Source organism: Cucurbita pepo, chromosome 16, assembly GCF_057944985.1.
Source record: "Cucurbita pepo subsp. pepo isolate OVF chromosome 16, ASM5794498v1, whole genome shotgun sequence".
Lineage (NCBI taxonomy): Eukaryota > Viridiplantae > Streptophyta > Magnoliopsida > Cucurbitales > Cucurbitaceae > Cucurbita > Cucurbita pepo.
This window is the reverse complement of record NC_141813.1, coordinates 9,398,762-9,420,821: the sequence shown is the minus strand read 5'-3', so window position 1 is coordinate 9,420,821 and position 22,060 is coordinate 9,398,762. Positions and strand designations below refer to the sequence as shown.

At 35.5% G+C, this 22,060-nt stretch overlaps 2 protein-coding genes across 3 annotated transcripts; both read right to left on the bottom strand.

Annotated features, from left to right (window-relative positions):
* Positions 1–251: 251 nt before the first annotated feature.
* Positions 252–7,398, bottom strand: EMB976 (Tetratricopeptide repeat (TPR)-like superfamily protein). 2 transcript variants are annotated; one of them, XR_002812392.2, is made up of 9 exons: positions 6,688–7,398; positions 5,001–6,378; positions 4,588–4,896; positions 2,989–3,093; positions 2,812–2,899; positions 2,565–2,686; positions 2,330–2,394; positions 721–1,358; positions 252–649 (listed from the first exon to the last, which is right to left on the bottom strand). XR_002812392.2 is itself a non-coding variant. In XM_023656929.2 (8 exons), exons 1-8 carry the CDS (start codon positions 7,231–7,233, stop codon positions 804–806), a joined length of 3,168 nt encoding a protein of 1,055 aa, XP_023512697.2. In that variant the 5' UTR covers positions 7,234–7,398; the 3' UTR covers positions 252–803. The 2 variants fall into 2 exon arrangements, 1 of the variants encoding a protein (XP_023512697.2); XM_023656929.2 differs by having other exon boundaries at positions 252–1,358.
* Positions 7,399–9,820: 2,422 nt separating this feature from the next.
* Positions 9,821–12,378, bottom strand: G-TMT (gamma-tocopherol methyltransferase). Its single transcript, XM_023657636.2, has 5 exons — positions 11,701–12,378; positions 10,981–11,085; positions 10,692–10,895; positions 10,085–10,187; positions 9,821–9,991 (listed from the first exon to the last, which is right to left on the bottom strand). The coding sequence occupies exons 1-5, from the start codon at positions 12,232–12,234 to the stop codon at positions 9,888–9,890; spliced, it is 1,050 nt and encodes a 349-aa protein (XP_023513404.2). The 5' UTR covers positions 12,235–12,378; the 3' UTR covers positions 9,821–9,887.
* Positions 12,379–22,060: the final 9,682 nt, after the last annotated feature.

Sequence of the window (22,060 nt, the reverse complement as noted above, 5' to 3'; positions counted from 1 at the left end):
TGACAATACGTCTTAGACAAGTATGACCATGACACTCAGCATATGTTTTAGTGTAGAATTTATATCTCTAATATTTTGAACGAAGATCCATGTTTGCACTACCCTTTGTGTTCAATAGATCGAGAAGATGTTTACATTCATATGCTTAAAGCGGAATTAATGAGTAAGTTCTTGATAAGAAACTCAGCTTATTCATTATCATAACAGAGACCTATGATACAAGAATTCATATATTTTTTTGGTCTAGAATAGGATTGAATGTTAATTTCCTCATATATAGTAACTGCAGCTGAATGAGCTTTATTTTGTCAAGCTGTTCCATCCTAAACTGAAGGGACAATGATAATTGATCATTTACAGAGCTTACAATAGATAAAGTTCATCACAAGCTCATCCAACTTCCTTAAAACTAGATTGGTAAGAAGATAATCTTCATCCAATCAACGCCACTTTTCAGCCTCGGATGTCTTCTCGGTATGGCGTAAATGATGAAATCAATCGATCCACGACTGCAAATTCCTTCATCTTGTGTGATGCCATCTCAACAAGGTCGAAGAGAGAGAACGAAACAGCAGTTCGGTCAGTTTACGTAATCTTTCGATCCCATTTTGTATCCTCGAGTTTCAAGTCCTTGGTTTCTTAAAGCAACCTGGGACGTTTCTGCTATCGTTACAAGGAGTTTGATGAACATATATCCAGAATATTCTCCTTTATGTGTACCTTTTCGAGTCGCTTTGCTTCTCAGTCAAACGACAACCTGCAGGTAAAGTGCTGGTAAATCGGACCGCTGAATACGTTGAGGCTCAAGCAGACTCTAGCTTCAATCCGACTCGAAGGTCTTTCAGAAATGAAAGACCCAAACTTTTCATGGAATCCAAAATATTCAATGCTTCATCTTCTTTTCCTTCAACCTTGTAAAAATGTACAGCTGCACTCATGATAAACCTGTCTCCTGCATATTTGCATGAAGATTCAAAGAACTCGATACCTTCTTTGACATATCCGTAGTCGAGGTAACCTCTCATCAACGTCCGATTGCACGTAACATCGGGATTTAAGCCATCTGTTTGAAGTTTGTCATAGACTTTTTCTGCTTTCCGTATCATACCGACCTTCGCCAAAGCTGAAAGCAACAGGTCGTAATGCGCACAAGATGTGGGAATGCCTTTTTCCTTCATAGAGTTGATGATTTCCTCAGCTTCTGAGTATTTGCAATTGTGTGTGTAAGCTCGAATGAGTGAGAAGTAGGTAAAAGAATCAGGTAAGAGACCATCTTCCTCCATTGCTTTGAAAAGCTTCTCTGTTTCTTCTTCAAGTCCGGCCGTAGCATATACATTCGCCATAATATTGTAGCTGACCTGCAGTTTTGTGTTAGTCGGCACCAGACTTGTAGAACAATTCAAAGAACACAAGGAAATAAACATTTTGCTATTGTATGGTGCAGCTGAACAACTCTAGTTCTAATAACGGAGCAAAGGTGTGAAATCCCACATCAGTTGGGGAGGAGAACGAAGTATTCTTTATAAGGGTGTGGAAACCTCTCCCTAGCAGACGCGTTTTTAAAACTTTGAGAGGAAGCCCGAAAGGAAAGGTGGGTTTGGACCGTTACAAATGGTATCAAAGTCAGACACTGGAAAATGTGCCAGTGAGAAGGTTGAGCCCCAAAGGGAAAGGGGGGTGTACACGAAGCGGTGTGCCAGCAAGGATGCTAGTCCCCGAAGGGGGTAGATTTGGGAGAAAGGAACTCGCTGGCCCCGAAGGGGGGTGGGCTTGGGCCGTTACAAATGGTATCAGGAGTCAGTCACCGGACGATGTACTAGCAAGAAGGATAAGTTCCGAAGGGCGGTGGACACGAGGCGGTGTGCCAGCAAGGATGCTTGGCTTGAGTCGTTACAAATGGTATCAGAGCCAGACACTGGACGATGTACTAGCGAAAAGGCTAAGTCCCGAAGGGGGGTGGACACGAGGCGGTGTGCCAGCAAGGATGCTGGCCCCAAAGGGGGTAGATTTGGGAGGTTCCACATCAATTGGAGAAAGGAACTCCCTAGCCCCAAAGGGGGTGGATTGTGAGATCCCACATCGGTTGGGGAGGGAAACGAAGCATTCTTTATAAGGGTGTGGAAACCTCTCTCTAGCAGACACGTTTTAAAAACCTCGAGGTTTCAAAGAGAACAATATCTGCCTGGGTCGTTACATAAGGCTTCTTACTATATGTTAAATCACCACTAAACCTAAAAGTTTAAACGAATAGGCCATGGTATGCTTAAATTATGTATACATATCCTTAACAACATACAAATCCAAGGGAAATTATGAGTTATGAGAGTACCATCCCAGGTTTAATCCCTTCTTTCAGCATTTCTTTGAATAGCAAGCTTGCTTCGTGCGTCTTACCTACAAAGTATGATAGTGAAATATTAACTTATATGAATTTCATTACAATATATACATAGTTATATCATTGACCGAATGCCCAAAAAGAATCATAGACCATAGTTCAATTAAGTTCAATGATACGTAATTAATTTTACAAGGTATTCGATCGAGTCTGGAGAACACAATACCAGCCTTCCCATAGAAGCTAATCAGGTTAGCATATGCCTTTTCATCAGGAGAGTGACCCGAGCTGCGAGCTGCATTGAACATTTCTACAGCTTTATCGAGCTTCCAACCACGTCCATAAACACTGAAGCCACAAAAAGTCAATATCGATATCAATATCAATATCTTCTACTAATGGGTGTGGCAGTCTCAACAGCTCTGGCTATCAGTTTCAATAAATTTGGAGTCATTTCAAGTTTCAAATCATACCTAATCATGGTGTTATATGTCTGAATTGATGGTACAATGCCAAGAACAATCATGCGCTTATATATTCTGGATGCAAAATGCAGTTTCCCTGCAAATTAGAACCTGTTATATTCATAGTGAATGTTTTTCAAGAAGTATTCATCACTCAATTTATTGATATATTTGATGCTAACCAACCTGCCTCCAGCATTGCCTTGATAAATGTATTGAATGCCACTGTATCAAGCTTCAAGTTAGCTTTAAGACTAGCGCGTACGACACTCTCTGCTGCTTGATGTTTTCCTGGAAATAATTCAATGTATAATACTACCTCAATAGCAGAAGAAATGCAAAGAAAAGTCTAAAATGCTACCATGTTTAATTGGTTTAGATTATGCGATAACTCAAAATTAAATGACCACTCGAAGAGTTGGGATGGGTTGGCTCGGGCAATCTATTCCACCGGGCCAATTAGCACGGCAGTAAGCAGAGTGTCACAGTCGTACTTTTTCAACTGTGTAACATCATGATCTTGATACACTCGTGACAAGCCTTGAGGGAAACTCAAACTTCATTTACATTTTTTTTCTGACTTTGTGACTTTGTCGGACCTTAGACGAGGTTCTCCTTTACCAACCGAACATAATTCTTGTAGAATCTAAGCTTGTTCGGCTACACATGTCGCCCGTGCGTGCATGTTCAATCATCTGCGACTCTAGCTGACTTGCCTGGTCTCTAGGCCAAGTCTCTTGGCTCGACTATGTCTCTACTCTCGGCCAAGGTCTCTCATACACAACGTCACATCTCGTCTTGTCATCAACTTGTCATCTAGGTTCCCTACAACACGGGCTACGTATTGCGATGTCATCAGCCATCTTAACATGCTTAGACATGTCTACCGAGAACTGACCCCATGAGTCAACTATATTGTTGGAACATCCCGAACATCCATCCATTTGGGTCCTATCGAGGCATGAACCCTCCTATGTCCATGCTGAATCATTTACAGATACTGTACCGAATAGCAGGTGCATATAACAACTTATGACACATGGGCTGGGGCACAATGTTGGCACGGACACTGTTCTCAAAAAAACCCATTTTCAAAAAAATATTCCCAAGATACTCATCTTACAATGCTCGTCTACGCTGTGACACACCTATGTGCTACAGAGTATCTCACTTAGACCACAGAGCCCAAGGGTGGTGGAGAGCTGATACCATGTCTCCCTCTATAGTACATTTTGGGGCATTTTTAGTCTGACAGGAGTAACATAATTTTGGCGAACGGTCATATGTGTCGATTGACACCAGATTTGGCGAAGATTCATATTTCATATACAGGGACTTACTGATTGAATGGGCGTCACTTGATGGTTACCGCCTTGTTTGTCTCAATGTGAGAGTCATCACAACCTAATCTCTTCTTGGTATGGTTGTGACATTCTCCCTCACTTAAACTAGTCATCGTCCTCAATAACTTTCTCACGGGCATAATCACACCATGACACCCACCTCTAGCCTCTGATAGTAATATACTACAAAATTTTCTAAGAGTTCCACAGTAAACTTCTATCTGGTTATTGGCTTTGAAAACATTTAAAGCCTAAACCTAAACTAGTACAGGTTAATATCTCTGTAGTTTCCACAACCAGTCATTCATTTTTCTTTTTAGCCTTTCAAACTATTTAAGAAGAGAATGGTATGAACAGCTACAGAAGAAGAAGACTAATCAAACAAGAGTAAGTAAAAAAAGAAAAACAGTATGCCGATCACTTATACGACTCCACAACGTACCAGCAATACTCAAAGTATTCACCATTCTGCTGACAGCAACAGCACCAAGATCATATCCTTTCTCAATTACCTCATTGTAAACCACGAACGCTTCTTCTGCTTTATCACATTTGATATACGCATCGATCATAGAACCAAAAATCAATTCCGATGTGCAAGAATCTGAAACTGCTGCAAAAATTTCTGCTGCTTGATTTATTTTCTTCTCTTTCCCATACAAACTGATTAAGGACGCTGTAGTAGTGTCATCTAGCCGGTAGCCAAGCTCGAGTAATTCTTTCGTAAGAGCTCCTGCTTTCAATGCATCACCTGTAGAGCAAAGAAATTAATCGAGCTTGCCTTAAACCGAAAGCATAGATATATAAATCCATAGAAAAAATATTATCGTAACTTAAAAGACAGAATTTTCTTGCCTTCTCTAACCAAATTAGCTACAAGTTGACTCACAACGCTCATGCCACCGTCCCTAAGTATTAATTTCAGGATCCTATTCCTTTTACCAACATCGCCGTTCGCCAAATACAGCCGAAGTATCATATGAAGAGCCATATAATCTGGTTGGTCATAGCTGCCAATTGTATTTTCATTCATCATAAATGAAAATGTCTCCATAAATTTCTTATCAACAAATAACTCATCCTTCTTCATAAGTTCAACTAAAATTTCAGCATGTTTTAACATCCCCTCCTTGCAATAGACTCTCATAACCAATTTATAAAGTTCCTCGTCGAAAACTACCCCGTCCTTTCTTATATGGGCTATAAAATCTTTCGCCTCGTCCACCAAGTCTAATTTTAAATACAAATTGAGAATATCAATACACGAACGAGCATCAGGAAGCCCCGTTTTGGATAAAGCTTGAAATGTGGATTCTGCAGACCTTATATCTTCTTTCATAACATAACACTTTAATGATACTATATAAGCAAATCTTGAAAACCAAATGTTTCTAGATTTCATCAACTCGATTACGTTTAAAGCTTTCTCGAAGTTTCTCGAACCGAGATGGACTTGAGCCATTGCCAAATAGCTTTTCTCATCTGTAAGTAAACCAAGTTGCTCCATTTCTTCAAATGTTTTATGAGCATCCTCATTTAGACCCAGTTTTCCATATATTCTAATAAGTAATCCATATATAACTTCATCAACCACCACTTGTTTCGTTTCCATCTCGGAAAATAGAGACAGGGCTTTAGAATAATCTCCATTCTTGTAAAACAATGTCAGAAGTGAAGAACAAGTGTAGCTACTTGGAACAATATCCTTATCTCTCATATCCTTGTAGAGCCTCAAAACTTCACCCGAATTCCCTCTTTTTGCGCTTAAATTAATAAGTAGGTTATACGTCCCCTCTTCAGGAACGAACCCACGGTTCTTCATCTCGTCGAAAACTTTGAAAGCCTCCTCACTATGCCCTTCCTTAACAAGTGAGTTGATAACTACAGTATAGGTAAATTCATTGAATGTCACTCCTATCTGTACCATCTGCATCCATAGTTCTTTGACCTCGGCATGGAGCCCCTTCTTCTGCAAGGACGAGAGCATAAAATTGAAAACGGCACTCGAAGGTATAATTCCCCTATCCTTGACAGCAGAATAGAAAGACAACATAGCCTTATGATGTCCCCATCGGGCGTATGTACATAACATCGTTCCACAAGCAACTTCGTCTGGTTCTAATCCAACTTCAAGCATCTCCAAGAAAGTTTCTTCAGCTAGCTTTATTTTTCCAACTTGTCCGTATGTTCGCAAAACAATCGTGTAGACAATGACGCTTGGGCGATAACTCAACTGTCCAAACAGAAGCCTACAATTACGACATATTCGATTGAATGCTTCATTTCAAACTATTATGTGGTAACAACATTCCAACAGGAAACTACAAGGGACCCAACAGACATTGATTTTAATCAAACATCCATCAAAAGGGTATGAGTTCAAGTAACCTGAAGAACAGTTTGTATATCATCATGGATCAAACATGGTATTGATAAGATATAATCAAGTTTATTTACTCTTCAGCTAGCTGAGCAAATTCAATGAAAACAGCAACATTCTAAACAAAACACAATCAAAAGGACATAATTCCTCAAAACCCACCTGCAATTTCATCCAATCAAGCACATCTCTGACCTGCCTCCACCCCTTCTGTTCCTTAAGCACTATACACATCTCCCTAAAGGTCAATTTTCCAACAAAAGAAGCCATCTCCATTCTCATATCGTACTCTCCCTCGGCTCTCTGAGATAAACTCCGCACGTGCTTAATCGCCGCCACCACATGCTTTCCATAGAGATGGCCATTTTTATCGTCCTCAAGGTACTGCACCATCTGTTCCGGAGTTCTCTTGATCCATTTGGGCGTTTGAGCTCTCGGGCCCTGATTCCGACGCAGTACACTGAGGTACTGAGCCTTGGCCTTGATGATTCGACGGGCGTTGTCGTCGGAAAGCGGTTTTTTGGCGTTTTTGGACCTGGGTTTTGGTCTTGCGGGATTGCCATCGCTGAGAGACCAAGGATCGGGCGTTACCGACGAGCGGATGATGAAAATTTGGGGTTTTCTGGACTTCAACGGGCAGCGGCTGCTGCGATTGGAAGGGGGAGGGAGGAGGATTGGACTAAGGAATGAAATCTTGAGGGACTCCATATGAAGTTTTCGAAGAAACTTACCACGAAATTTGCTGTTCGTTCTGAGACATCAGGAGAGGTTAATGGATAAAGCAAGGACCCTACTGATAAGTTTCAATTTGTTTCAAATTTTCAAGTTTTAGTGGTATGGAGCTAAAAGGGGTTTATCTCTCCTAAACACTCAAAAAGTTTCAATTTGTTTCAAATTGTTCACGTTTACGATCGTCATGTTCTCTCTAGATCAAAACTGATTTTCATATCGATGCATATGTAGAAGCTCGATCTAAAGAAATGCACAAGAACAAGAGTTGATCGCTCAAAATAATTCATGGAAAAACGACTTTGACAAGCAACCTTTTATAGATGGTTTGGTAGACCCTCGTGTCGACCAACAAAGAAGAGGAGTTAACCAAAATGGTTGGTCGAGGCTCCTCATAATCATATTTTGGTGGATGGTGATTATGATCGAGCTATATGGTATTTGAAATACTTTGTGCGTACACAAGTTGTATTGAACGCTATTCACCACATATACGTAAGTAATTTTAGGAAATACTCTAAGGTCGAACCAGCAAACAAAATTTGAGTCTATACAAGATAATACATCTATGTGTCGAAGTTAGTTCGACCGTACAATGTCTAAAGTTAACTCAAATGGTTAGCACTAGATCCCTTAGAATGCTCCGTTCATGGTTCAGAAGCTGATAGGAAATAATAAGCATATGGCCAAAAAGGCTACCTTCCAAGACTCCACACCTAGAGGCTCTTCTTGCACATCGTTATGCATTCTCTCTACGCTAGCACATTTCATGGACCAAAACAAACACTATCGAGCCTGATCGTGACAGAGAAGTGGTCATGTAATCTAATTAACCAACATAATTAAACCAAAATTCACGTGGAAACTATTTGTATTCGTCAATAATCATATAACATATTAAAAGTTTAGCCACTCTTTTGGTTGATCGAGTTTGACTTGATTCAACAATATCACAATTCTCAGTTTTGTTCTCGTCAAGATATCAATTTTCCTTGGCTACCTCACCATTTTTTTTCTTCTATAGAGCTTGTTTGAGATCAAACAATGAAGTTTGATTTTCCACCATCTCTACTTCATGAGAACAACAATGGATAATAGATCAATTCGTACAAGAGTTAAACGAGATTATAGATATTGCAAACGTCTTTTTAAACGTCGTTACTTTCTTTGGAAATTTTAAATCTTTGAGGAAGAGGTAAGAGGTAGAAAGTCTCACTCACATACAAATCTGTTCACATGAAGTTTCAAAAACATAAATCTGGTCAGTGGACGTGTATTTGACTCGAGACAACATATTTATTGATCTTTTTGGCCAATATTTGGCTTGTCGATTTAATTGGATCGATCATTCACTTGTTGATCATATTTGAATTGAATATTGGCTTGTTAGTCTTTTCGGATCATCCTTGACTTGTTGAAACAAAATTTTATGTTTTAGTATACATATACATATAAAAATTTCTATCCATAGCGTAAATTTTATGTTTATTTAAAAAAAAATAATAGAACTTTTCATTATGATTTGACTTTTCTAATGTGCTTTTTTTGTATATCTCATTGGATGTAATATCTATCGGTGGATAAAACTTGTAAATTAAAAACTCTATGATTCGTTCTTATTAATGCCAATCATTTTCTTTGATGAGATTTTCATTTTTATTCAAAGCTTTGCTTGTTCGATCAAAATTCTCTACTATATTCCATTCCTTTTAACTTTTCTTCTTATGTCATTCTCTTTCACTTTTGATGTAGACTTTTTTTTTTTTTTTTTTTAAATTTATAGTCGAAAACAATCCTCAATAATAATTAACTTCGTGTTTATCTCATATTTATTAAAAATGATAAATGTTTGAAGGATTGAAAAAAAAAAAAAAATGAGAATGAAGTTTTTAGGTTCAAGGATTTAATAATTAAATTAAAATGGACAAAATTTAATAGTGGAAAATGTAATAATAGTTTCTTTATTTTAAGAAATAATTATTGATAATGACATTTAATGTAAAACAATTATTAGTCAAATAATTTTGAAAATAAATTCTAATACAGAAGTTTTTTTTTTTTTTTTTTTTTTTTTTTTTTAAATTCAAAAGGCACATAAGATTTTAGAAACATATATAAAAAGATAAATATGATTTTCAAATAAGTAAAAAAAATGAAAAAGAACGACCCTACAAAACCCAAACACAATCCAACTTGAAAATAGAAAGTTAGGTTGGATTGTAAAATATGTTCGGGTTGCTTAGATTACCAATCCAACTAACTGAAAATTTTAAGTTGGTCTAAAAGATTCCTCCAATCCCGTATAAACTCCTAAACCCCATGTGTCTAAAGTCTCCAACAATCGATATTAGAAAGGAAAAGGACAAGTTGAAGTTTAACTAACACATATAAATAACTTGGACTATTATCCCGAGGATAGAGAAATCTGAACCTATTTTCAGATTTTTTTTTTTTTTAAAAAAAAAACTAACTTACAATAAACACAAAAGAAAGAAAAAAAAAACTAGAAATGAACTAATAAGATGGATTTTTTTTTTCTTTTGTAAATAAAAAAAAAAAAAAAAGAAAAAAAAAAAAAAAAAAAAAAAAGAAAAAAAGTTATATTGTATTTGGTATTAGGCGTAGGGGAAGCTTCATTCAGGCTTGCGGCAAGTAATAATGGCAAATTTGATGAGATCTTTCTTGAATCCTTCAATCATCAATGGCATTACTAATGCCCCTTTTATTGTTTTCCACCCTGTTTTTCACCCAACAAAGTAACAATTCTGAATACCTTTTCAAGTGGTAAAAAAAATATTTACTTTTTAGTCTCGGGAAATATTTAACTTACCACTTCGCAACAGCGATGAGAAGCCATTCCAAGTGAATGCTGACCGAATAACTGCTGGCCAAAACGGAGCAACATTCCTAGACCAGTCTGCCGTCCTTACATCCTGTTAAACACCACAACAATGCCTTTTCACATCACGCTTTTAGCTCAAAATCCCACATGGGTTTCATCAATTCATTAACTTCTACCCACCATTCTAGATATTATGGATGATTCCTTCGTATACGTGAATATCAATACTCGTGTAATGAAAGATCGAGCTTATTCGGTTGAGTCCTTTTATTGGCATTAACTATGTCTACAATAGTTAAACCCACTACAACTATGGCCGTTATGTATCGCCGTTAGCTTTACAGTTTTAAAACGTGCCTATTCAGAAGAGGTTTCTATACTCTTACAAGGAATGTTTCGTTTCTTTCTCTAATTAAGGTGAGATATCACAATTCACCTCCCTTGGGGCTCAGCGTCCTCGTTGGCATACTACCCGATGTTAAGCTCTATACAATTTGTAACACCCTTATAAGGAATGCTTCGTTTCTTTCTCCAACCAATGTAGGATAACGAATGAATAGATATGATGATGCTCAAAGTAGGAGGAATATGATACCTGGAGACCGTGGGACTCGAGTAATTTGACGTAATCAGCAGTGGAGCACCAAGCAGGGAGATAGAAGCCATCACAAATCTTCTGAAGGAGTTTGTGCTCCCATGGCTGCAAGGAGTCCTCAGAAGGCCCAAGGTCTCTATGGCACCATGTCACTATAATTATGGTGGCTCCTGGGGCTGCAACTCTAACCAGTTCACTCACAAACTGCAGAGGTTGAAAGAGGTAAGGCATACAAACAAACAGACACGAACTTCAAAGTAAAAGTCAAGAGCAAAGGAGAAAAAATAACCTTGGATTTGTCAGGCATGTGCTCCCCACTCTCCATGGACCATACCAGATCAAATTCCCCATCTGAGAATGGTTGGTTCAGAGCATCTGCCACTTCAAAACACACCTACCACTCACCAAATATCCTCTTATTATTATCAACGTGTGTCAACGTTGTTCTAACATTTCAGATTCCTTCATAGATAACCGAGCCCATCATCTCTACAACTTTTACAATATCTATTTTCATTTTTAAAATTTTCAACCATAGTTCATAACATAGTTCAATGGGTTGATCCTCACATGTTCTTGAATTCATAATTCGATGTTCATTTCATCCTCACATGTTCTTGAATTCATAATTCGATATTCATTTCATCCTTGCATGTTCTTGAGTTCATAATTCAAGAATCATTTCATAAATTATATCATCTGGTTATTCAATTAGAGGTCAAAATAGATCTTAAAATGGACCCAAAAAAAAGTACTAAACATTTTGAGAAGTAGTGGTTGTGTGGGCACTCTTTTCACAATTTCAGCAACCAAACAAGAAAAGGACTAATGCAGCAGGTATTCATTATTTTGGTTGTATTACTTGATTCGTGACTAATTTTCAAGTTTGGTATCAAAACAAAGAAAACGGTAAAACAAAAGCGTAACGGAAATTCTTCAATGAAGAAAATACAAAACAAGATAAATGGAGAAGAACAAAAAAGAACAGAGGATTAAACGACGTCCATACCTTATCACTTAATCCAGCATCAGCAGCAATCGCTTGAGCGCGTTTGGCTTGAACAGGGCTCAAAGTTATACCTCTACATTTCGCCCCAAACTTCCTCGCCAAATACCTCGAACTTCCCCCAATCCCACACCCAACATCCACCACCGCCGTCGCCGCCTCCACACCGGCAAACCGGAGCGTCTCCTCAATCATCCGGATTTGCGCGGCACGGTGATCAGAGAGAGAAACGGAAGAATCAGGATCGTAAAAACCATGGTGCATATGCTCACCCCAAACGTTCTCCCAAAGCCCCGACGATTCATCATAGAACTCAGCGATTCCCTTCTTGAGGCTATCGACATCCATATCGATCTCAACGTCCGTCGTCGTCGCGGCAGCGGCAATCAGAGGGCAGTTGCGGCGGCGACGAGCGAAAGAAGAAAAGGAACGACGGAGAGGAATCGGAGAAAGGATTGTGGCGTTGAAGCGATTTGAATGGAGGGAGGAGAGGGAATAGGAAGGCGTAAGGATTGGAGTTGCAGTGGTGAAGCTCATTGCTGCTTACAATATATAAAGAAAGGAGCAATGGCCGACGACAAGTCGTTGGGAAAGTAAAGCCGCGCAGAGATTCTGTGAGAGAAGATACAGAAAAAACCTGTGCAATTATTTATTTATTTATTTTTCCTTAAATTTCCGTGGGGTATTAATTATAATATTATATATATATATATATATAAAAATATTAAAATTTATAATTAAATATCTCCCCCTTTTTAAGAAAATTTTAATTTCTTACCCTTAATAAGTATATATATATTTTTAATAATATAATAAAAAAAAGATCTCGGTTTACCTCTGAGGTAGACGTCGAACTTATAGATATTCATATCGACAAAAATTTAAACTCTCGAGTACAATTAAATTAATTTAGTTATAACCTCGACCGAAAATTTAGTCGGATCTATACGAGATGAACAAAAGAACACAATTTCTGTATATATCTAATATCATTAACTTTTAGGAAAATATTTATCTGCAATATATTTTTACGTTAATAACTAAAATCTTATAAAATACAAATATTAAACATTCACAAGTCACGATACATCACTAACATCAATTACAAACAAAAAATATTTTTAATCTTCGTAATAATTTTAAAATTAGAGTAGAGTTTGGTTGGATTGTAACCCTATTTTCGAGTTGGTCTAGTTGACTTAACTAAAGACATGTCAACCAACTTTAATTAAATATTATTAATTAATTTAGTATACAAATTTAATAAATATTTTAAAAACTTATATTTACTAAATAATTGAATATTAAAAATAAATGAATTTAAGTCAGTGTAGAAGACTATTGTGTACATGTTGAACGTGCAATCTTTCATCATTAATGATAGTGAAAATTGGAGCTACCCATTATTGCAAGTTGTTATGGTCCTGACAACTCAATTTATCTGATAAATTACTCGGAGGTCTTATAAGAGTTCTGTGGCCTACTTACTCTAGTTGCTTGACGTTTTGGCGTAGGACATTAAAATTGAAAGGTCTTAACATAATGATTCATTCATCTGTATATTTATTTGTAAGAATTTAGTGTTTAGACCGTAATTCTTCCATTAAACTGTTATCATTTTAGACTATTTATGTTTTATAAAATTAAAATTTTGACGGTATGCCTGAACTCTTTCTTTAATAAAATAAATAAAGATATAGAGATTTGAATTCTCGTCTATTCATTATAAAATAGAGACAATAAAAGATTTTTTAAAGATTTCTCCACGTGAGTTTGTTCCCTAAAGATAGAAAGGTAACTATATATATATTAAATGCAAAAAAATTGAAAATAAAAAAAGAAAAACATAAATTCTTGATTGTATCGGGATCCCAAGATCTTACTAAATTATACTATTTAATTATAGACGATGAATCAATTTGATAGTTTCGATACTGTTATTTATGATATTTTAACAGCTTTTATATCATCGAGATGCAATGCATCCCATTATATTTACAAGCGAAATATTTATCATTTTTATAGAATTAAATCTCGAGTTATTGTGAATAAAAAATAAAATAATATAGTAAATGTGTCATTAATTTGAATTAATTTGTTTTTTAATACATAAATAAATAAATATGGGAGTGTTTTAATTTTAAATAGCTTTTGAAATTCAAAATGATTTAATATGTGCATTATTGGCAACAATAATAGATAGTCATTATATAGTCAACATGAACTACAATATGGGTATTATAAATGCTATTGAAAAATTAATTTACTTTTTTTTTTAAATTATTTTGATTCAATTATTTAATGTCATAATTATTTTTAATTTTATTTTTTTAATTATGCTTGTATATATTTGTTTTTATTTTTTCAAAAATAGAAGTTTTAGCCTAACTAAAAAATTTAAGACTATTTTAAAGCCACCAATTTATTTCTTTATAAATTCATCAATAAGTGAAATAATATTAATAATGGTCTAAAATAATTGTACTTTTTTTTATTATAATTATGAGACGAACAATTATGAGACAGTCTAAAATGTTCAAAACGAGCCAATTGACCCAATTGAAGTCAAATTAAGTCGATGAGGCCGACAATATACAAATCATGTCTTTCATGTTGCCAAAATTCATTGCCAAATTTTTTTTTTTAATTGCTCTAAATTCACCCGGGATTAGAATAAGAATCAAATTTAAGGTTAGATGACGTTTAATAATAATCATTATTGTAGTATACGATGACAACATAGAATTGAGATATCACTAATTCAATCTGGAATAAATTAATTAATACAATTTGAACACGAAATCGGTACTAAATTGATTTGTACGATAATTTTCGACCCTTATTTCAATTAATTAACTTTTTTTTTCTCGTTTTTGAATGTTATAGTTCGAGGTTGGTTTATTTGTGTTTCATATAGGAGTGATCTACAACTTTGTAGAAGAAGTCGAGAGGAGATAAGGACACGAAACCTCAAATTGAAGATGAGGAAGCCTATAATGCCTATAATGCTTGAACCAATTCGAGTTTTAGACCAGTTGGACCATTGTCATACGAGCACGCCCGTGTCTCATGGAAAGAGACGAAGTGCCGTAGCTACAAGCTATTCACAGTTTATTTCAAAATTTTCACTATTTTCGTTCAGTTTAGACTATTTATTATCTGAGTTGACTCAATTTAGGATGTTCTTAAAAATTTTGTTGTGATTTCATCCAAAAAGTATCGTAATAATTAAGAAATGTGAAGGGCCTATAGTATTTAACAAATCGTATCAGAGTGATATTGTAATGACCCGAAATTTTCTACTTAATTTAAGTTCGCTACTGTATACATATCATAAACATTGAATGCAAAAATACTTCATTTAAACATTCATACAACATAACCGTCAGCTTAAAACACAGCCAAGGACTTACGTATTTTGAAAATACGTTTAAAAACGACACAACAAAAGACTAAATAAAATAAACAAATGTTTAAATTAAAAACATCTTATTCTAGCCTAAGTCTAAGAAAATAATACGATTACCCTATACATGTGCCATAGTCTCGAGTTGTGATATCGTTGTTAGCTGTACAGGAATGTCTTGCTTTAATCTGGAATAGAGGTAGTACGTGGCTTGAGTATTTTAATAAATACTCAATAAGTGACTCCACTATCGGGGGGTTAAATGCAAGAACATGCGAATGCAATGACGAGACCTATCATATCACTTTCTTTTCCTACGACACTATCCTAATGCGCAGCTTGTATGTGTACCATATACTCTACACACAACCCATACGTGCGAGTATGGGTTCACCAGTTCGCACACCGCTGGGCCCCTTTTCTTGTTGGACGAACCTTTTCTGGTAGGTCTTTATACCAAACACCCATTAGAATTAGTAACCGTCACGGCAACATTATGTAAAACATAATGATACTTCACCTGCCTAATAATGTACGCGTTTGTACCCTCGTGATGGAATAGAGGTATCCATGAGCACACATAATGCATGAGGTCACAATATTTTTCCGTTTTCAACATTATTAAATATAACCCCGCTATCATTTCTCATTCATATCATATCATTTCTCATATTTCAGTCTTCATATCATATCATTTCTCATATCATACATAATTCTAACGGGTTATATTTCATATCATTTACCGTGATTTCATGTCATTCATATCATGTTGTATACACACAATTTAGGACACATAACATAATGTTTCATGCTTTTAAAATAACATTTCATTATATACATATCATACCATAAACATGTATTTATCACATGTCTCGTACCATAACATATTTCATATCATATATGACAATATATATATATATATGACAATATATATATATATATATATATATATATATATATATATATCCGTCATTCACATGTCGTATCATAATCATATCGTATCGTAAACACTTTGTGGTCATATCGTTCCTTAACTTATCGTAGTTTTAACGTTCTTATACATATCATAATCATATCGGTACATGAACGTACTTTGGTCATATTGTTACAGGAACGTATCCTAACGCTATCGTTCTATCAATCTATCATAATCTTATCCCTTTCTACCTATAACCTAATCGTTTTATCAATCTCGTATATCTATAGCACTTCGATACGTAACCTGACATTAACGTTTCATGAACATATCTTACTCCTACCATTACATTACGTTTAGTGCATCCTTCCCATATTCTATCTCAAACATATCATTGAACACATCGTATCATAAGTATTATCATATATATATATGAGAATTCAAGAGTACAAAACAGATAGTCATGTCAGTAGAATTTAAGAGTACAAAATAGAGAAGTGGTGACAAGTCATAAAAAGGAAGAGCCTCGATGGTACTTCGGTCAAGGAACGACAGGTAGAGAAGCGATCGAAGTCCTATATTTAGCTACAAAACGGACGATTATGGATATACAAGTCAAAATAGAAGCAAAGTAGATGGAGAAGGAGATGATCTCTCATTAATGAAGTGATCAATAGTGTCCATTTTATAGAAGAATGGCAGCTCTAATAGAATAACCATAGGCCCAATAGGCCCATTTACAGCGTAACCAACAAACAATTACCAGCAACAGAAAATGGGCTGTTCCTAAAATGGGCCTACAATGTTTTTTTTTTTTTTTTTTTTTTTTTTGACTTTGCTCCTAAATATCATCACGTTATTAGCGTCAATTTAAACATAACTCAACTAGTTAATGTATATACGGTCAATTTTAGGCTTTTTCATTCTCAAACGTCTTCTGGTATGAAATTTTCAAAACAAAATATTTCAATGTACACCTTTTATGTGCTTTCATGCTGCATAGGTCTTTACCCTTCCATATTGGGTTAGTATGGGGGTGTATGACCGTTCACCGAAATCATGTCTACACCTACAAGGGCTAAAATGCCCCAAAATGTACTATAGGGGATATGACTAGTTGTCAACTTCTTCCTACCTGAGAGTTATATGCAGTAAGCCATTGTTGTTTGTCTTTTTGCTTACATTCTCATATAACACCATTTCCAATTTCTCAATTCTTGCTTTCAAAACTCTCTGCCCCCGTTTTCTAAAATTTCTTCTTGAACTGGGGCTAGAGGCTCGAGCATACATCGCTTGGCCGTAGGCTTAACTCACTTGTTGCTAGAAAGTGAGTGCTGCACAATCGCAAGTCCGCTGCCATCAAAGTGCGATGGTGACACGGAACAATGATATTAATTGTTAATATGGATAATTTTTAAATAGTAAAAATGGAGTTTTGATGTTGGTGTGGTTTTTTTGTTTGGTTTGGTTTTTCTTTACTTTCACTATAATATGTTTGACCCTAAAACACCGTTCCTACTTTCTCTCCTTCTCTCAAATAATTCAACAAACCAAATCATTAAGTTCAAAGAATCCTTACTATTTTTTTTTTCTTTAAAAACTAATTCATTTTATTCAAATGAAATTCAATGGGTTCTTACGCCCTATCATGATCTATCTTGACTTCCATGACTTTTCCAACATTCACCGTTATTTGTGCATAAAAGCTTCAACTTTACCTGACAAATATAAGGGTAACACGTGGTTGGAGTATTTTAAGAAATATAAGGCATCCCAGTATTAAGGTGAGTAATGCAATCAAACATATAACATGATTTGAGACCTAACCTTTATAACCGTAACATGGGCTTAAACTCTTTCTAGTTTTAGGCAGGGTTGGATGTGTGGTGCTTCTCCATACACGACCTACGTACGCGCACATGGAACCACCAAGCGGGCTCGTATATGTACCCCTTGAGCTAGGCTTGGTCGGGCATAATGCATTATGCATTGTCGGATGCCACAGAAAAGAAAAGATCTGCATGATATCATGGCGAACAAATATTTGAAGGTACACGTCTGTACTAACATATGATAACGAGAAAGTATTCTGATGCACAAGACATACAGACATGCATGAGGTCTCCATGACTACATTCATAGCATAACATTAATATCATTCCCTTTCTGCTTTCATCCATTACATATTACATACATGCATAATGTATACATGACAATCATCAAATTATCCATCACATTGTCAGAAGAATTTGATTATGTAAATACTGTTAAATAAAGATGGCTTTTGGGATAGTTAGATTATTTTTAGCTATTTAGTTTAACTAATTTGTTACTTTGTATTTCTCTTGTTATTTGTAAGGCTATAAAAACGAGTTTAAAACTATAATTGTTTATGTTTCTGGCTTAATCATTCTTCTGCCAAAATCTTACAATTGGTATCAGACCCACCACTATGCTTTGTAGAGTAGCAATTTTTAAGTGATCAAATATAGAGAGTATGAGTGAAGACAAAACTTTAACGAATATCCCTCACTTCGATGGTCACTATGATCACTGGAGAGAGCTGATGGAAAATTTGCTCAGAGCAAAGGGCCTATGGAGTGTGGTAGAGATTGGTTTCTCAGTGGAAGGAACAATGCTGACTAAGGCACAAAAGGACCACCTTGATGATGCTAGACTCAAAGATCATTCAGTAAAGCATTACCTCTTCTAGACAATTGATCGTACTGTCTTTGACCAAATCATGAATCGTTGAACATCCAAGATTGTCTGGGACTCAATGAAGCGAAAGTTTGGTGGAAACCAAAAAGTGAAGAAATCTCTTCTTAATGCATTAAAGAGAGAATTTGAGATTCTAGAGATAAAGAAGGATGAAAGTATCACAGATTATTTTGCAAGAGTGATGAAAATCTCCAACAAGATGAGAAGCAATGGAGAAGATATGTCAGACAAGAAAATTGTAGAAAAATTATGCATACCCTAACTGAAAAAGGCGATGAACGATCCAATAGAAAATGACAACCGGCGATAACTTGGAACACTTTCAAGGAGTGGGAGCTTACATAAATTATTAGGAAGAACGCCGGCTAAGGCCAACCAAGTAAGTGACCCTACCGTCGTTAGGTTATGAATTAAATGTTGTATGACGACACGCGCCCGTGGTTCGCATGTGTCATAAAACGTGAATGTAGAATGTTATGAAATAATACGTAAATGCTATGCGACGTGGTTGTTATGTTGTTTTCGATGTATTGTTGTGCTCTATGTGTTATATTGTGATTTATTGATGACGTGTTCATAATGTATTATGTGAATGTTAGGACATATGCTATGATATATGTACGTTATGAACTGTTGTGTCTGAAAGCATGTAAACGTTATGTATGTCTTGTAAGTCACATAAATAGTATGATGTTGACATGAAAAACAAAAAATATCATGAAATACAACCCCGACATACGCATGAAAGACTACGATAAATGATATGTTAGACGTTATGAGAAATGACATGAAAACGTTATGATTATGAAATATACGTTAGTGAGGTTGTAGTAAGAATAATTAAAATGGAAAGATTTAGGGACCTTGTGCATTATTGTGTGCTCATGCATTGGGGAATACCCTTATTCTTTCACGATAGTACCGACGCGTACACTACTAGATAGGAGAACGATCATTATGTGTGACATAATGCTGCCGTGACGGTCGCTACTTCTAATGGGTGTCCGGCATCAAGAGCTCCCAGAGTATGCTCGCTTGACCAGAAAGGAGCCTAGGAGGTGTGCGACCGACTGGTGGGTTCATACTCGCACGTGTGGGCCGTGTGTAGAAAATTAATTACACATCCAAGTTGCCTGTTAGGATAGCTGTCATAGGAAACCAGACTGTTATGATAGATCCCATGCATGCATTTTGTATGTTATTGCATTATAGCCGAGACTCAAAATTAATTGAGTTGAGTTGAGTTGTAACCCTATTTTCAAGTTGTTCAGGTCGGCCGAGTTGACCTAACAAAAAAAAATGTTAACTCGCAAACCCGAACCAAATTTTGCTTTTGAAAATATAATTTTAATTAATTTAAAATAGTTCTCTTCTTGAAAAGTGACTTCAAACTCACCTTACTTTTTATTTTATACTTTTCGAATTTCATTTTATATAATTTAAAATTTAAATTTCCATGTCTTGGGATAGTGACGGGTGCATGTGGGTGGTGAATGGCCTATTCAATCAATTTATTTAACCTTTTATTTTTATATATATATATATACACACACGTATACATATACGACTTTCACTCTTAGAAACATCTTTTTCGAAAAAGATCGTCACAGTCGAATATTAAAATCGAATATTTTGGAAGAAAAAAAAGTCGAGACAATTTATGTTGGAAAAAATGAAAGAGAAATCCGTCACATGTCCTGTTTTTTATTGTAACACCTTCCGGTATCGTATTCCAACTTTGTTGTATTCTTATACTAAAAAATAATAAAAGAAAAATGGAAACAAATCTAGTCGAATTGTTTGACTAGGGTGTTCGGGCTCAAAAAGTATAATAAAGTATGGTGCGAAATCTTTGTACATTAGTATAATAAAGTACGGGCGTTCGGGCTCAAAAACTTAAGTTGTCGTAGAAGGAATTCCGAGAATATAAAGCGGATGGAATATGAATGGGTAAGATTAAATAATGTCTTTTATTTATATCGTCTTCTTAGCAAATGTAAGCGACAAAAAGGGAGCTTGGTTGAAGTGGAATGATCTTATGATCTAGTGAGTATATCATCGCTTCCAATTTCTAGCCTTCTAAGCGTTGTTACCCCTACCGTGTAGTACGTCAAGAGAAAGGGTTGACCCGTAGGTCGAAAAAAAAAATAAAAATTTCCTTACCCTACCTTCTATTCTCTACCTTTTCGGGATCCCAAATCGGTTTAAGAAGAAAACAAAACATTTCTTATAAAGGTGTGGAAACCTCTCCCTAGCAGACGAGTTTTAAAATTATGAAATTAACGACGATACGTAACAGGCTAAAACAAACAATATCAACTAGTAGTGAGTTTGAGCTTGAAAGTTGAAGTGTTTAGACACCGTGCAAAGTTTAAGGACATTTTTTTTTATTAATTTAGCGAATATTATATAACAAACTAACCTAAGTATAATTAAACACGTTAAAATTTATGTCATTGACAAGTAAGTTTGAGGTTTGAATCTTTCATCTTCGTGTGTTATTGAGTTGGAATCTAAAGCCTCATGCCCAAGACTCGAATCACAGTTCAAAATTAAAATTTGGTATTTGTGTGTCCTCGACAATCACATAACGTAGAATTACTTCAAGAAAAATACACTCAATTTTAGCGATCTTATGATTAAGCCATTGAAAAGAAAGGTACACATTGTTAGCATAGACAGTAACATTCAATTCTTTTAAAACTTTTTAATCATCCTATCCTCAAGATCATTCTCATTTAAATAAGATCTTAGTTCATTCGTATACTCATCTATTACTCAAGTGTCATAAAAAAAAAATCAATTAATTTTTTTAAAACGAATTAACATATTAATTTAGAGTAAGTTTTAATTACACCGTTACAAAAACAATCCATATGATTGATTGTAATAACCCAAAAAATGAAAGTTGATGTGAAAGTTGTCTCACATCGCTTAGATCGAGACAGTGGGGAGTTAGATTCCATTATGTGAGATCCCACATCGATAGGGAAGAAAAACGAAATATTCTTTATAAAGGTGTGGAAACCTCTCCTTAGTAGACGCGTTTCAAAAATCTTGAGAGGAAGCACGAAAGAAAAAGTCAAAGAGGACAATATCTACTGTTAGATATTTTAACGGGAAAATAAGATTGGGTATATGGATTTTTTTGGTAAAGTTGAGGATATTATAGATGGTAGTTGTGGCTACAAATTGAGCACAAATATGAGAGGATAGGAAGTTAATGTAAAAAGTAAAAAAAAAAAAAAAAAAAGGAAGAAAAGTAAAAAAGGTGAAAAAGGAATCCAAAAATGTGCTTCTTTGTGGCTTTCAAGTTTCTT

Coding starts and splice junctions, on each gene's coding strand:
- EMB976 (XM_023656929.2), bottom strand. CDS start 7,233: ATGGAGTCCCTCAAGATTTCATTCCTTAGTCCAATCCTCCTCCCTCCC. Junction 4,897..5,000: donor AGCTAATTTGGTTAGAGAAG/GCAAGAAAATTC, acceptor TTTGCTCTACAG/GTGATGCATTGAAAGCAGGA. Junction 2,687..2,811: donor ACATATAACACCATGATTAG/GTATGATTTGAA, acceptor TTGTGGCTTCAG/TGTTTATGGACGTGGTTGGA.
- G-TMT (XM_023657636.2), bottom strand. CDS start 12,234: ATGAGCTTCACCACTGCAACTCCAATCCTTACGCCTTCCTATTCCCTC. Junction 10,896..10,980: donor ACATGCCTGACAAATCCAAG/GTTATTTTTTCT, acceptor CAACCTCTGCAG/TTTGTGAGTGAACTGGTTAG. Junction 9,992..10,084: donor CTCATCGCTGTTGCGAAGTG/GTAAGTTAAATA, acceptor GGTGAAAAACAG/GGTGGAAAACAATAAAAGGG.